General features: G+C 35.4%; 1 protein-coding gene across 1 annotated transcript in view; it reads right to left on the bottom strand.

Moving 5' to 3' along the window:
• Positions 1–2,234: 2,234 nt before the first annotated feature.
• Positions 2,235–18,133, bottom strand: part of LOC127522250 (testis-expressed protein 264 homolog) — a 49,582-nt gene continuing 33,683 nt past the window's right edge. The window contains exons 3-4 of the mRNA XM_051912017.1: positions 12,238–12,406; positions 2,235–4,260 (exon numbers count right to left, since the gene is read on the bottom strand). Of these exons, the coding sequence (XP_051767977.1) occupies positions 3,968–4,260; positions 12,238–12,406 (462 nt within the window). The 3' untranslated portion in view covers positions 2,235–3,967. The remainder of the gene's footprint in view (positions 4,261–12,237; positions 12,407–18,133) is intronic.

Below are 18,133 nucleotides of genomic sequence, written 5' to 3'. Positions count from 1 at the left end.
AGAAACTAATTTCTGATTCTGTGAAGGTTTGGGTCAGTTTAACTTTTCAGGGTCAAAAGTTCTCAAACAATCAAAGTCACAGGCAAGAGCACTGAGGTACATTAACTAGTCTAGATTTGCCAAAACTTAACCAGTTTATCTTTGAAGGATATTTAGTGTTCTGTTTGAGGCACATAGTAGCTTGTAAACTAGATATTCAGCTTTGTTTTCTGTGTGAAATAAACATTACTTTTGGAAAAACTGAAATTCTGTCAAAATACCATATATTTTTTCTAACACTCTGGCCCGGTTTCACAGACAGGGCTTAGACTAAGCCATGATTAGGCCTTAGTTCAATTAGGGCATTTAAGTAGCTTTTCCAAAGTACACTAGAAAAAAACATTACTGGTGTGCATCTTGAGACAAAACAATGGCACTGACATATTTTAAGACATGTCAGTGCAAGTTGCTTTCAGTTAAATCAGCTCAAACATGCATTTTAAGCCTCGTTTCCACCAAAATTACCCATAAAAATTTGTCCCAGGAATTTTTTTCCGCAGACCTGTTGCTGTCTGCAATTCCATCGTGGTCTAAAATACCATGAAGAAGAGTCCGGTGACATAGGATTTTGCGCAACTTTCCAGTTCCCACTGGATTTCGTCCTCCACATATAGGCTTAATAAAGCCTGAACCTCGTCGTTGGCCATTCGTTGGTATTTTTTAAACTCCATTGTTGATTCGAATAGCAAATAACTCTTACTGCATGCACCACAACAGACTTTTAAAAATGGTGGTTGAAATAAAATGCTGTGTGGAGTCAACCACTCAAAATGCTGTGTGAACTCAACCAATCAGCATGTTCAGCGCCCCAAGTCCCACCTCCGAAAGTTCCTGAACATTTGAAAAAGTACTGCCTCGTGAGCAGGGACTTTTTGAGGGGGAATTTTTACCAAGAACTTTATTTAGATCCTGGTTCCTGCGGTGGAAACATACAGAATACCACCCCAAAGTCCCTAGTGCCTGTGGAAAATTCCTGCCGTTGAAACGGGGCTGGGACTAGCCTAAGCCTTGTCTGTGAAACCGGGGTACTGTACTTTTAAAGTTGCCATGAAACGGAATTGGTGATAGTCTTTTCTTACCTATTGTGAAACAGCTTCTCAAACAAGAAAAAATGTTGGGCGGGACTTGATTTTGTCTAGGGGGAATTGATTGAATGGTTGTGGTTTGCTATTGGTCGATCTCATGTGAGTGACAGGTTGCCCCGCCCTCGCACCACTAAACACCTCATCAGAGAAGAGATGTTGCTGCAAGAGGGAGAGGGAGTTATTTTGATTAAAGATTACGAGGGCAAATGAATTAAAAAAAAAAAAAAAAAATGAAGTGCATGGATAAATCATTTATAATAAATACTTAAGCATCCCAAAAGAAACAAAAAACAAAATGAGAATTGTCAATTTTGACTTTATGGTGACTTGAATATGTTGTTGTCATATGGTCAAGTTAAACACCACCTCCAACAAGGCTGTTTAAAAGAAGTGGCAGTATTTTATACTCTTGTCCATGTCTGTGTGCTTTTGAAACTTCTTAGATGTCTCAAGAGGTAGCGTCGTGATGTATTATTTTCAATTAGTGCCTCTAGTATCGATGACACTTTGAAGTCGACGGTGTACATACACTTCAATGTGCAGACACAACATAAATCGATCTCTTGGGAGACCAGACAATTGTTTTGATTTTAAAGAAAACAAAGAAAGCAGTACCAGACATAATACAGAGAGGGATTTAGAGTAGTTTGTGTCTGTCGGGAAGGCAATAAAGAAACAAGACATCAAAGTTCTGAAGTTTATTGAAACTGATTGATTTTTAGTTATTAGTCACTATAGGGCAAATAACCAAGGCTGTTTCTCAGGGCCTAAAACTATTAAAAAATAATTTTTGGTAATTGAAATGAAAAATAATAAAAAATAAAATATAACTAAAAAACCATGAAAATAAAATAAGAAAAAAAGTTTAAACTGAAATAATTTAAAGATGAAGAGAAATATTGAAAAAACTAAAACTAATAAAAATGACACAAAAATGGCACATAAAATTACTAAAAATAAAAGGAAAATGTAAAAATAAAGCTAATTCAAAATATAAATAATAATATAACAGTATATGTATTATACTAAAATAACACTAGCGGTATTATGAGCAACTATAACATTTAATACACCACCAAAAGTGTAGATTTATGAAGAAAGACGAACCAGTTCTTTCTGTTAAAACTGTTTATTAAGTTGCTCAACAACTAGCAGAACAAATCATTAAGAATTTAAATCAGACATAGATATGAAATATAATAAACTTTATCTAAACTAACAATATATCAAGTTTGTCCTGACGTTTGTATGAACTCGCACAACCTGGAACTAAATGGAAAAATTTTCAAGGATAAACATTCAAGATATCAACTATAATTCAAAAAGTCTATAGCGAGTAACACCTGGAAATGTATCAATATTCGACATATAGAAAATACCAATGTATTAGCTAAAAAATATTTTACACTAATCAAGTGTAATTTGTAAACTCAGTGGAAAATCAAGTATATGCAAATACAATTTATATGATAAAATATGATCATATTATTATGTGCTCCAAACACCTTTAATTGCAAACAACAAATAAATAAGTGTTGGAAATCTGCTGCAATTGTCTCCTGAGTGAGGAAATGTTATCTGTCAGTTTCTGGTGAAAATAAAGATTTAGTTTGTCTATGAGCATATGGCTTTGATGAATCAATATTCAAGTCACAGAACTCTTCAGTTTTGGGAGTTTCTTTGGGCACAAATTAGTAATTACTGAAGGAAGAAGACAGAATTTGAGGATAGAGAATAACAAATTAGACTCAAATAATTGAAAGCTGAACATTACATAGATTCACATGAATAATCACTAACATCAATGTCAGTTTAACTTCAGTCATTAGGAACTTACGACCAACAACAAACAAACAAGCAACAGATTCGCTAATGAAATACTAATGAGGATGCACTAAATAAAATTATGAAGATGCTTTCAAGAAATTCAGGTTACCTGGTTCAATTTGTTTGTCTACAGACACAATTCTGTACCTGCCGATTCCCTTTGCAATAGAAAACGATCCTTACTAAACAACTTTCTTGTCAATTTATCAAGAGAATGACTATTTTAACATGTTTTTCCAAACAAATACACCATAAAACTTAAAGAGATAGTTCACCCAAAAATGAAAATTATGTCATTTACTCAACCTCATTATTTTTTGCTGTAGTTGACAAAAGTAGGTTTTATTAAAAGAACCATTTCAACAGTTCATAGTTGTCAAGGCTTAAAAAGGATTAAAAAAAAAAAATCACCATAAAAGTGATCCATATGACTACATATGTGCACTATATTCCAAGTCTTTTGGAGCCATACTATAGTTTTCTATGAGAAACGGACCAAAATAAAGCAGTTATTCACTGATAATAAACATAATTTTCACCAAAACATCATTAATTTTTGCAGAGGGCAAGATTATCTTATTCCTCACACAATCCTATATCAAATGGCTTCTGAAGACTTAGCATCAGTGTTGGGATTGTTAATTTAAACTATTAAAAATAGTTTTTGTTAATTGAAATAAAGCTGAATATTAGATAAAACATTTAAGAAAATATAAACTAAAATTAAAAATGAAAATTTAAAAATAAAACATTCAAAATATTAATAGTATACTATGATAGTATATAAATAATACTAAAATAACACTGCCTGGAATAGAGTAAACAAGTCATATGGACCACTATTATGGTGCTTTTTGGAGTTTGAAAGCTGTTAAGAGTATGTAAAGATTCTACAAAAAGTAATTCAGCTTTTGAAACTACAAGAACAATGACCGAATTTTCATTTTTGGGTGAACTATCCCTTTGAAACCAACTATATTCATTTCTCTCACATTTCCCTCTTTCCATTCGCTCTCTCACTCTTCCTCAACCATCATCTCTCTGTCTTGGCCCTGCAGGTTGTTTTTGTCACTTCCTGTGAGGGGTGGAGGTGTGTGGTCACACCTGTCCGTCCTGTCCGAGTCGAGATCCAGCTCCTCAAAGGAAGAAACGCTGGAGGTGTCGCTTCTCTCCACATGCTCAAAGTCCCAGGGTCGGTCTCTGTCTCCGTGTGAGTGCGTTCGGGTGGTGGACGGGGCAGGTGAGGTGTCCCGGCTGTCTGAGGGGGGCAGGCGGCTCACGGAACTGCACTCGCTGTGGGAATCAGCACCTGTGTGTTTACATGCCCACACCAAACACAAGAGGTGATTAATTTCGCCATAGTGTCACAGTAAGCAAGCAGCACCTCCGCAAATGAAAGCGTCTCCTGTATGGCTATCATACAAAAGCTCAAATAACATCTTATCATTTCCAAGTAAAAAAGAGAGACTCGTTCTCTTCTGTTTAATCAACCATTCCAGGTTGTTTCTGCACTGGTGCTACTTGCTAATTAGCAGTTGTGCGTGTGTTTGTGGAAAGGAGATGAAGGGTGTTTGGAGAACTGCATGTGTTGGCATTGGAGTGTGTGAACAAAAGCCTTTGCAGATAACTAGATTTCTGCTTGTCCGTTCAAAACTAGCTGCTATACAGTTGCTAGGGTCTTTTAGTTGTTTTTAGCATAAATTACTGGTGGTTGTTTACTGAACCATTTCAAAAGAGCTCAGCATCCCTCGCGTCCCTCCTTCAATGCATTTTTTTTACCTGTTTTATCATCTACCAGGAGAAAATTGTATACATCTGATTGTTAAGAATACAACAAGTTTATGTGGTAAATCTTTAGACTCATATTACTACCCACAAACCATTCAGAACACCCTAGAAACCACACAGCAACATGAAAAAAACACTCTGAAAAACATCTTAAAAAACACATATCAACATGGTGGACTCACTCAATATTTTCTTTACAAATGTAAAATATAGAGAGTTAACAAATATTAAAGTGTTAGCAAATATTAAAGGGGACCTATTATGCCCCTCTTCACAAGATGTATGTCCCCAGAATCTGTCTGTCAAGTTTCAGCTCAAAATACCCCACAGATCATTTATTATGTGAGCAAAAATACAACGTTTTTGTGTGTGCCCCTTTAAATGCAAATGAGCTGCTGCTCCCAGCCCCCTTTCCAGAAGAGGGTGGAGCTTTAACAGCTCACGCTTCCTTTGCTCAACAACAACAAAGCTGGAGAATCTCATGCAGTCAAAATGAGGATTGTCAGTAACGGTGTTCAGCCTTACATTGTTCAAACCGGAGTCGGACAGTGATGGAGAGACTCAGGAAGAAGTTACAACTTTCAGAATACAACTGGATGTTTCTGAATGGATAGTGGATAAATTTATGTAGTTGCTATGGAGTTGATTCAACTCATCGACTAGCATGTGCCGTCATTAGGGTTGGGTATCAAGAACCGGTTCCAATTTTCAAAGAACCGGGTATTCGATACGATGCGCGCATTTCGATTCTGTTTATCGTTTCCTGACATTTTTCAGTCATTCTCACACGGTGAACAGCAGTTGTATCTATCTGCTAGGACCTGTGACAAGGACCTTATCTCATCACGCACATACGCAGTTCATTACAATCAGCACTGACTTTTGCTTCAACATGGCATTAATCTGAAGGAATGCACCGTCTAAAAACGTGTGGAAAGCGCTCCCGTGGCGTCTGTCGTTGCTATGCAACCATGAAATGCGCTCTGCAAGATGACGAGGAAGTATCAAGGATTAATTGATAAGAACATGGATAAGCAGAATCGGAATCGTTAAAATTAAAACGATACCCAACCCTAGCAGTCATGTTAATCTTTTGTGCAAATCCAGCATTGAATTGACCCTCGTTTGTGAAGCAGTCCAGCGCAAAATGAGGCATGGCAACAACACTCTACTACAACAGCCCTTCCTCTTCTCTAAAGCAGCCCAACATGGCCTCACCCCCTTTGTTGCATGTTCTCGGGGGCTGGGGTTTATGTAAATTTTGGGGTTTGTGATGTCACCAACCTGGGAATAAGCTTGTTGTAGTCCCTACCAGCCATTTATTAAAGTCTTTAAACAGTGAATTCTTTGAAAGAAAATATTTCCCTTTGCATTGAACTTTGAGTGTTGTAACTTTGCAGATGTTGTTCATGCTCAAACAGCAACATTACACACTAACTAAAGTTTAAAAAAAAAAAAAATAGAAATAATAATCAAGGACCCCTTTAAGTAGACAGTCTACTAATACTCTGATGAGAGTTAGCTGACATGTTGCAAAGTTCCTTATAGTCAGTAGAATGTGTGTTGGGGAAAATCAAAATAAAGTGTTACCCAGATATGTTGTGCCTTCCTATTAAGACATGAAGCAAAATGGTTTATAGCTATTTAATTAATCTTCTGTATCAGGAGTTTTAGACAGACACACAAAGACACACACACACAGTAAATGACAGTATGATAGAGGACAGACAGACTAACAGATTGAGAGAGGTGAGTTTCACTGAGATGTGCGTGCGCTCATGCTGCTTGTGAAGGAGACCCCACACGCTCGCACTCAGCGTGTCGGAGTGACAAACGTGTCAGGACCGCCTGAGTCTCAGCTTTTTTTTCTGCTTATGTCAGTGCTTCTAAGATGAAGGGATGTTTTGTGTGTCTATTAGATGACCGTTCACTTAGTGTTTATCTGCCTCCTGCTCTTCCTGTCAACGTAGCATTTTTGTAAGTAGGGACGGACAGACTAGATGAAGGGGGGATAGCGAGGGATGGCAGGGAAGTGAGTGTGTGAAAGAGAGAGAGGAATAAAGATGCAGAGATTGATAGTGTCGGAGAGAGAGAACAAAGTGTCCTTCATATGCCATCAGCATGCGTAGCGGAGGCCACAGGAAACTGACATTTTAAACATTTTTCTTCAATAACTCACAAACTACTACAAAGGAACCTGCTGTCTTTTGGTATTTGTTTATATGTACATTTATAGATTTATGTGTGCCAACAGTAACTGTACAATTAAAATATTTACATTTAGAAAAACTTGAATTTAAAGGGTTAGTTCACCCAAAAATGAAAATTCTGTCATTTATTACTCAACCTCAGACCCGTAAGACCTTTGTTAATCTTCGGAACGCAAATTGATATATTTTTGTTTAAATCCGATGGCTCTGTGAGGCCTACATAGGGAGCAATGACATTTCATCTCTCAAGATCCATAAAGGTACTAAAAACATATTTAAATCAGTTCATGTGAGTACAGTGGTTCAATATTAATATTATAAAGCGACGAGAATATTTTTGGTGCGCCAAAAAAAAACCAAAATAACGAATTATTTAGTGATGGCCGATTTCAAAACATTGCTTCAGGAAGCTTCGGAGCATTATGAATCAGCGTGTCGAATCCGCAGTTCGGAGCGCCAAAGTCACGTGATTTCAGCAGTTTGGCGGTTTGACATGTGATCCGAATCATGATTCAACACGCTGATTCATAACGCTCCGAAGCTTCCTGAAGCAGTGTTTTGAAATCGGCCATCACTAAATAAGTCGTTATTTTGTTTTTTTTGGCGCAGCAAAAGGTATTCTCGTCGCTTTATATTATTAATATTGAACCACTGTACTCACATGAACTGATTTAAATATGTTTTTAGTACCTTTATAGATCTTGAGAGAGGAAATCTTAATGTTATGAAGCAACGAGAGTTCGGAGTGTGAAAGTCACGTGATTTCAGTAAACGAGGCTTTGTTACGTTATAAGTGTTTCGAAATTTCAGTGGTTCATATGACTTTGGCAGTTTGATTCACATTCCGAACCACTGATTTGAAACAAAAAGATTCGTAAAGCTTTGAAGCTTCATGAGCAGTGTTTTGAAATCGCCCATCACTAGATATTGTTGAATAAAGTGATTATTTTGTTTTTTTTGGTGCACAAAAAGTATTCTCGTCGCTTCATAATATTAAGGTTGAACCACTGTAGTCACATGAACTGTTTTAAATGTCTTTAGTCTTTATCTTAATTTGTGTTCCGAAGACGAACGAAGGTCTTACGGGTGTGGAATGACATGAGGGTGAGTAGTTAATAACAGAATTTTTATTTTTGGCTGAACTAACCCTTTAAAATGCCTCTATTATGCTATTTTGAAAATTCCTAATTTTGTTTCAGAGGTCTCGTACAATAGGTTTACACGCATCCAAGGTAAAAAAAAAACACTTCAACGTGTCTGAAACGGTTTGATAAAGGATTTGGTCTCTCTAAACCCCTCCTTTCTGCAAGTCTACTCTGCTCTGATTGGTCAGAGGGCCCAGTCTGATTGGTCTACATCTTACAGAGTGTGACAGAAAGGAAACGTGTTAATTTTTCTGTAAATTCGAGCCTGAGTCATCATCCTTTGTAAGTGCATGTAAAGTGGATTCACAGTGCTGAAAACAGCGTCTTCTCGACATGTCAACAACACAAAGCAGACTCTTCCAGTCTCAGCTACAACTACAGCGTTTGAGGGCGGGTCAAAGTAGACGTCGTTCTCAGGCAGCCAATGAAGACCATATGTGTGCATTATGCAAATCTGTTACATTGTTATGTATGTAAAAGGAAATGAGAATGGAATTGCTGATGACTCTTTGATAGTTCAGAATCGATTCTTTTATTTAGGAGACAATTATTATTATTTGTTGTGCACTTTGATCTTTAAAACTTTGTAGACATTTTACATTCACAAACAGCTATATTACACACTGCATGAAAAGTATTATTCAAAAAAGCATAATAGGGGCACTTTGATGTTCAGAGGTGGAATGAATTGGGCTCATCTCTTTTTAAAATTTTGTTTACCAACGGTTTTCTGCAGAAAATAGCAATAACTGCACCATGCAAATAATGCTGAGTTTTGTGAATATTCACAATCTATATAATGAGCCTAATTTACATAGAATGGATGGATGTTTTCACTAAAAAGAAAGACAATGACTTAATTTAAATATTTATGACAGAGTTATTTCTGCATATTTAGTGCCTAATTAAACTTGACTGCAAGTGGTTAGTGAATTTGGTGGTTGGGTCAATTGAAACAAACTGGAAAAAAACAAAAAAAACAAAACATTAATGCATTGTATCTTATCTAAATATAATTTTTGATATTAAAAATTGCTTAAAATTGTTTTCACCTTTATATGGTGCTAATTCTTTTAGAGGTCAGGAGTAATATGCTTTTAAAGCATACATTTTAAGAGTGTGAGAAAATTAAATAGTATTATCTAATATTAAAAATAACATTAAAATTTTTTAATAATATTTGATATTAAAACTCACTTAAAATAGTTTTAAGTCACTAATTATTTAAACGATCAGGAATAATATGCGTTCTTGGGTTCCTGAAAGGTGCTACATAAAACGTATTATTATTATTATTTAAAGCATACATTATAATTAATGCATTTTAATGAATTGAAATATGCTAGATCTTTTTATTAAAATATAGTGATTAGCTGATAACTCAAGGACAGTTTTCAATTATGAAATAACGTTGATTACTTACGTAAAGGTTTTTGATTAAATCTTTCAATTTAGTCATACAATCTTTATTTTATAACTAGTCATACAGTTACCCTAACCTCACAAAATCTGCTACCAGAGACCAAAGATAATTATTCATGTTAACCGACAGTCGTTACTTAAAATAGGTAGTAATTTGGATTCAAAGGCATCCAAACTGAAAAGAAGAACAGATTTGAACAACTGCAATTTGTATCTCAAAATCATTTTTGTTGTAAAGTTCTCACAAATTTTCACAGTCTTTTTCTCAAGCAAAGAGAGGACCTTAGTGAGTTTATGCTACTGGCCATTACTCTTTTGTGATTAAAGAAATGTAAGGTGTTACGACTGCCCTTGGTTTCCCATATGTGACGGCACTCCACCCACACAGCCCACACACAGGCCCTGCCATTTAAAGCACATTTCAGTGCAATATGCCACTTTGACAAAACTCATTTTGTAGCTGTTTCGTGAACAGCATCTTTCACCAGCGAACAGATGTTGAATGCTTAAATCTGAGCAGTGAGGTCAGCTTTACACCACTTCAGCAAAAACACAGCCATTTCTTCAGCATGACAACTAAAACATCACTTGACAACATCATTTGCGATATCCGCTTAGAAATGCGTAGCTGACACAGCGCTGAAACATGACATTAAGTTTTTTTTTTTTTTTTTTTTGTGAATTATTGCAATTTAACTTGATGATAGTGCATATTAATAATTAAATGGTCAGTCATTTCTGACTTTACAACTGCAGTGAAACATCCCTGGCAATTTCTAAACACAGCGCAGACATCTGCTCAGAGACAAGCAGAAGTACTTCAAAATCAAGGACTAGAAAATCTGTTGTCTTCTGTTCACATCTGTTCTTCGCACTTTGTGTCACTACAGGCAGACTTCTGCTCATTAAAAGTTGAAAACCATTTCACAAAAAAAAAAAAAAAAAAGTGCCTTTTTTTAAAAAAATTTTAAGAATACTATTGTCTGCACTAATAAATCATAAGGACATGTTTATTTAGGTACTAAGAAGACAGTTAGACAAAACTGACAGAAATAAAACTCTAAAAGTCATTTTCCATTTCAAAATTTCAGACTCAAATTTGGAATTTGAAAAACTCAAAAGCCTCTATGTAGATTTTCAGACCATAACATAAATGGCTCATACAGCATTTTCAGCATTACATTTGGTATATAGTACATTCATCTGTAAATATTTTTATTCATTGGTTTTCTCAAATTGATGTGCTTACATGATGAGAAGAAAACGCTTTATAACCTGCATATATTCACCTCTGACACATCGGTTTGATACTGTAATCATGGTTTGATGTTGCAAAGATTACAGTCTGATTTAGATGATTATTTGCTCTTTTATCTGTTGCTAGTTTGAGTGGCACACGCACATTCAAATTGTGAAGTTCAAAAGAGACTCGCTTATGGTAAAAGACAAAGCTTTGCGTAATGAAAATGTGCGCCTTGAATTTATTCAGTTGGGTTCAGCAATCACTAATGTGTAATAAATATATTTCTATATGGAAAATAAAGTCTATCATTTATTAACCTTTGTTAATGATAGTTAATAAAAATGTTCATGTTAGTTCACTGTGCATTAATGTTAACAGATACAACTTTTGATCTTAAAAATGGATTAGTAAATGCTGAGATTAACATTAACTAAGATTAATAAATGCTGTAGAACTATTGTTAGTTCATGTTAAATAATATAGCTAACTAAAGTTAATGAATTAAACCTCATTGTAAAGTGTTACCAATATATTTAGCAATATTTATTAATGATAAATACATTAGACTTACATTAGAAAACATGTTGAACATCATATTGTGCATGTTCAACATGTTTTCTGATTCAGACCAAAGTTACAAGCCAACTAGCAACTAACTTTGTTCTAGTTTTGCGGGTCTGATCTCCCACTGGAAGATCAAACGTGCATTTGAACAGGACAGTAGGAATGAGACATGCTGTAAAACATATTTAATTTAGCAGCACATTTAGACCCAATAAACCAGCAGGCTTCAAATTTGTCCTTTAATCTTCCATCTTCTCTGCTTTAATCTTCTTCTTCTATCATATATTATAGTTATTATAATGTGTTTGTTTCAAGGTAACAGGCTAACAGGTGGAACAGGCATCACTAGGACTCACACATGCAGTCCAGGACAGCTGGTGTGGACAACACACCCCTCACAAACAGCTCACCCGTGTTTCATATTTGCTCGGCGGTACCTCTGGGCTTTGGTCTAACCAGGGCAATACGCCATTCACACACACACAGATTGTGTCTCATTATCAGTAGAGCAGGTGTAGGTGAGTTCAGCCAGTATGACATGTCCATATCAAAACTCCATCAGGTGGTGGTTAAAGCCTATTAAAATACTTTCATGCAAAATGTCAACCGCTGAAATACACTCGTCGCACTAAATGTGAACTTGTTAAATTGACAAAAGACTACTATTAGTGCTCAATTGACAAAAAATCTTGGCCAGGAGCCAAAAAGTTTGTACTAACGTCATGGTAAAACTATGTTTGATAGCTTACATGTCAGTTAGACTGTCTCTTTCTGTCTAATTTGGTGGTTCTTAGCCAAAATAAGTGTGCAGATAATCAAAGGTATGCCTTTGCTAAACTTTTATTCCTTTAATCAGTGTACAGTGAGTTACTTTAGATAAGAAAGCATCAATAAGAAAGCAATAATTAATATACCTGTGATGTCCGTCCTCCTGTCCTCTTCAGACTCATTTCCCAGTAACCATCTTTGGGCCTCTCTAACTTCAAGAACATAGAAATCACCCTGCCGAGCCAACGGAGCCATATAGTGGATCATCCCCCCTCGGTAGATCTCTAGAAATGGATGCGCGCACAATTTCCTTTCCTAAGAGACACACAGACAGAAAGATAAAAGAAAAAAAAAACATCTTTGAATAAAAGTTCTTTCAATCCAACCACTTCAAATAACAAAAACTCCAAAAGAGAATGATCCCAGCACTTTTCCAAGCTGAAAGACACAAAAGTTTAAGATATTTTTTTTTTTGTGTTTAAGAAATTAATACTTTTATTCAGCAAGGACAAACTTCAAAAGTGACAGTAAAGACATTTATAATGCACTAAAGAATTGTATTTTAAATGAATGCTGTTCTTTTGAACTTTCTATTCATCACAGAATCCTATGAAAAATGTATATCACGGTTATCATGGTTTCCACAAAAATATTAATCAGCACAACTGTTTTCAACATTGATAACAATAAAAAATTTATTCAGCAGCAAATCAGCATAGAATGATTTCTGAAAGATCATGTGACACTGAAGACTGGAGTAATGATGCTGAAAATTCAGCTCTATCATCGATCTGAACCATCAACCATAGATTCAACCAACCATCCATCCATCCATCTATCCATCCATCTATCCATCCATCCATCCATCCATCCAACCAACCATCATCCATCCATCCATCCATGCTGGGATGTATTGTGTGATAATGGCTGGCTACCTGTATATTATCAAAAGTAAAGAGAGAGATTGGAAGGGGGAGAGAGAGAGAAAGAAAGAAAGAAAGAAAGAAAGAGAGAGAGAGAGAGAGAGAGAGAGAGAGAGAGAGAGAGAGAGAGAGAGAAAGAAAGAAAGAGAGACTTTTCAAACACTTTAATTATATAAACATTACAAACCTTAAAAACAAAACTTAACCAAACATATTCCAAAACATTACCAATTAAACACCAAATTCCCTGACTCACACACAGTCACCAAAGCCCCCCTTAAACACAATTTCCATTCAAAATAAAGAATATTATTAGTATGTTGATAAGTATATTCAATTACTATTCTTGACTCCACAACAGACTTAAACAGAGTTACAATATTCACATTTTCACCAGAATTTTTACACTGATGAGACTTTAAAATTACAAGCTTAGCCTGTCCTATTAAAAAATTAGCAAGTATACACTGTTGCTGCCAAGACCTTTTATATCTGCAACCCAGAATAAATAGACTATTAGTAAATGTAAAACCTAATCTTACAATAATTTTCTCCAATAATTCAAATAACGGGTTAATTCTAAAACACTCGCAGAACATATGAAACACACTGTCAAGAGCATTACAGAAAGGACATTCGGAGAGAGAGAGAGAGAGAGAGAGAGAGAGAGAGAGCAAATAAAAGGAAAAGTTGAAAAGCTAAGAACAGGTTATCCATAGACACTAAGATTAAAGAACTGTGTCCACCCACTGACACTTTTCCTCCTTCCTCTCCTCAGTTTTTACCCTTGTTACTCACTGATTTTAACACTTACTCTGAACACACACAAACACACTTCTCATCAAAGCTAGCAAAGCTTGCTTACTTTCAGTCAAACTTAAGGAGCCCCCAACAGCGTTGTTAAACCTCCTATTGAGGCAAATCTGTGTGATCTTTTCATTAAAATCTTACCAGCACTAAATCACACTAATCGAATCAGGCATTTTTATACCAGGAATATACAAAAAACAAAAAGAGGCTCACTTTGGGATGCTGAGTATGGCTGAATTCAGGTTGATTGGGGCACTTTTGCAGTCATTTCAATGGCAAAAAGTATCCCAATCAACCTGACTTCACCCTACGTCGTGGACATCAGCATCTACCAAATGCAAGAATGTAAAATACATTTGTCAAAGACATCCTAAATGCATCATTTTAATAAATGTATTCTTTTCAAACTCTTAAAAGACCCATTGCTGTGTCGAAACTGTAGCCAGCATGTGTTGCTTTCACTTCAGGCAGGGTGTAGTTAACAGTAGTCAAATGTTACATCAATATTCATTAAGCTGATGAATATTTTAAAGTGAAGTGTTGAATATGTAAATCAGAAATGGTTTGAAGCGCAAAAATATAAGATGATTGATCACCAGGTTGGACAGAAATGATATTTGTATAAATTAAGTTTGTAGCAATCACAAACAAAAGTCAGACAACTGCTCCCCTCTAAAAAGAGACCCCCCCATGTTTAGTGGTCTACATGTACTCAAAGAGTCTGGGACATCAAGGACGTCTCTGTTTTTCCGCTTTTACTGAATATCTCTCCCACCATCTGTTTCTCACAGACAAAGGCTTTCAACACCTGTATGACACAGTCAGGCTGTAATGTCTAATCTACTTCTGATAGATTTCAGTCTATATTATGACTAGAATTCTCTCTTAAAGGGTTAGTTCACCCAAAAATGAAAATTATGTCATTAATTACTCACCCTCATGTCAATCCAAACCCATAAGACATTTGTTCATCTTCGGAACACAAATGAAGATTTTTTTAAAATTAAATTAATTCAATTTCTGTCCCTCCATTGACAGCCTATGCAACTACCACTTTCAAGCGGCAGTAATCCATGTGACTCCATAACCTCAATTTTTCGCTATGCGGGTGCTTTGTTTGCGCAAAAAAAAAACATAATTTACTACATAATCCAATACGCGTTCACGCAACAATGTCTGCTCTTGCATCAACACAACACGCATGTGAAATAATAAAGTGGTAAATTATGTTTTTTTGCGCAAACGAAGCAATTGTCGCTTCATAAAATTGAGGTTAAACCACTGGAGTCACATGGATTACTTTAATGATGTCTTTACTACCTTTCTGGGGCCTGAAAGTGGTAGTTGCATAGGCTGTCAATGGAGGGACAAAAATCTCTCAGATTTCATTAAAAAGATCCTAATTTGTTTTCTGAAGATGAACAAAAGTCTTACGGGTTTGGAACAACATGAGGGTGAGTAATTAAAGACAGAATTTTCATTTTTGCGTGAAAAAACCCTTTAAAATTATAGATAGCATTAGCATACATTCCGCTCCTACCATTTAACTCTCATACAAATTCAAAGTCTGAAAAAGCAAAAGGCCTGATCTGAAACCTTGATCTCCCCGCCACAGCGCTATTCTACATCCGACAGATGATTGACGTTCGCTGCCACAAACAAAGCTGGAGGACTGGGGCCGTAAACAAGGACAGGAGACAGAAGGGACTGGAAGCTGGGGAATTACGTAACGCTATTAATATCCCAATATCATAAACAATGTATCCATGCAATACTGTTTGAGATCCGGTCCCTCAAGACCTGAAAAAGGAAAATGCACAGATGAGCAAGTTTAAACAATGTCTGTTGAGTCATTGATTCAAACTCTTAGGTCACGCTGATTGTTTGTGCAAGGATCTAGCTCTGCTAATTTATCATTATTAGAAGTTTTGGCTGTTTTTTTTTTTTAGTCTATAATACAACTTAAAAAGCTGATGCATAATCCATAAGTGTATTGTCCCGGTCTCTCTAGTGTGATTTTGTGATTGGTTTATGGCTGAACTATTGATTCTAGATAATTAACCAGCTCACAGTCCCATGTGACACTACACAATCAAAATAAAGCTGAAGGGCAAGAAGTTTCATATCCGCCATCATCATATAATCAATAGCCTCTCCTGTAATTCCTTTCCCTCAAAGAATCAGCCATTGTTCCCATGTTTTACATTTACTAATGCAGACCTATAGAGTTACCGTCCCCTTTCATAGAGGCCTGGGTTTGTATTTTTCTTTTTCTTTTTTTTTTTTTCCTCCAAAGAACTCCTCAATAAGGAGTTGAACCAAACCAAATCAACCTATAAATTCAAAGCCAAAAAACTGTCAGAAAACTGGGGAAAAGGACAAAGATTCAAGATTGTGTACTTATAAAGGATTGAAAGAGCTGCTAATGCCATAAAGAGCTGTGAATTAAATCACTCTTTTGGTTTTTTCTGTAATTTTTAATACTTTTATCAAAATCTAAACTTTTATAAAAACGTATTACATTTTGGAGAACTTGAATGGCACTTTTACTTTCGGGAACTGCTAAGCTCTATTGCTGTCAACCCTGTCATTCTTTAGCATTGTAGGACAAAGCAAATGTGATTTAAAAGAATAGTTCATCACAAAAACGAAAATTCAGTCATTATTTTAATCACTTCATTCCAAACCATATTACTTTCTTTCTTTTGCGGAGCACAAAAAGTGAATATTTGAAGAAAACCAATATTTAAAAGAATAGTCACTCTTTTCAATATACTTAAAGTGAATGAGAACTGAGTCTGTCAGGCTCCAAAAAACAGCATAAAAGAGTCATTACATTATCATAAAAGCAGTCCATATAACTATTAAGTCATTTAAATTTTCACCATTATAGTGCTAAATCTGTATATCACTTAAATTCAACTGTGTTGACTGACATTTCAAGGTGAGACATGGGATATTCGTGTATAAAAACAATGTAGAAAACTAAATTAACGACACAGGAGAATGTAAAAAAAAGAAGCAAACTCTAAGAAGAAAAGAAAACAGATGGAGAGGAAAAGAAGAGGGATGGCTGGGTAAGCTAGAGACGAAGATGAAAAGCTGTCAAAGTTTCTCATCCAAATTCAAGAGGAAAGGTTCTATCTCACACGGCTGTTCTTCTCTGTATATCCTTTTAATTAATGTTCCCTCATATAGATTCAGTCTCGCTAGACTCACAGAGATAGAGAAAGAAAAACAGGGCATGGAAATGCCTTCCACTTTTTTTCTTCTCAACAGTAGCAGAGGCTATAATAAGCATGGATTGCCTTTCTACACTATGAAAAGGATCTTGAACTCTGTGAGTGCTCTGAAATCTGTTTCCAGGCTTTCATTCATTCAAAGAATCACAGTAATACTGATCGGGATGGAGTAATGGACATAGTCCAAATGAAAATGTGTCAAGTGTGATAGTGCTTTGATACACGCAGAAAGAGACATGATACTCATGACAGTCTCAGAATACAGTCCTTATGAAATAAAAATATCAAATGAGATCTCTTTAATACCTCCACTGCTTCCCATAGAAGGCAAAGAGAATGAATGGAGATTCAATCGTTTTTTTTTTTTGAGAAACAGAACCTAGAACTCTCACGTCTCAAAGGTTATTACCAACATCTGCAATCAAAAGTCAAAGATCTTAAAAATAACTCAAAATTTCTCATTAAATACTTCCATTGAATTCCAATTAAATCTTTTGTAACATTTTAACCCTCTGGTGCTCTTCGGACATTTTTGAGCGAAACACTTTACCTTTTTTTTTTGTTTAGAATTTTTTACTTCATCTTAATGGTATGAGACTTGGTAAAGGTTTAGGCACTTGCTATGTGAACACCAAAAAAAAAAAAAAAAAAAAAATCATGGACATGATTTGAACAGGTTAAATGGTCCTGAAAAAAATAGTCACACTTGTGCTCCTCGCAGTCAAAAATGAGCGCATTTGAAATTAATGGAAGACGAATTTCATCTAGTGATAACTTTTGGTACTGCGGCCAAACAAAATCTTACTGAAAGCTCATTTTTGAGATATCAAGCTCGAATTTGGAACACAATTTGTTTAGATTTATGTCTTTGATTTTCTTGCAGTTTTAGAGTAAAACGTGTTTTTGAAAATATACATTTCATATAAAAATTTAAAGTAGTATTTTTGTGCATTTTTCTTAACAATAAATGTAAAATTCTGTTACTATTTTTAAGTTAACTTTTTCTAAAAACTTTTTGTCTTTGTAAAGTAATAAATTTCTGAAAATTAAGTCTAAAGCATTCAAAA

The sequence above is a fragment of the Ctenopharyngodon idella genome, chromosome 11, assembly GCF_019924925.1.
Source record: "Ctenopharyngodon idella isolate HZGC_01 chromosome 11, HZGC01, whole genome shotgun sequence".
NCBI lineage: Eukaryota > Metazoa > Chordata > Actinopteri > Cypriniformes > Xenocyprididae > Ctenopharyngodon > Ctenopharyngodon idella.
The sequence above is the reverse complement of the archived record's forward strand: the minus strand, read 5'-3'. Positions and strand labels throughout refer to the sequence as shown.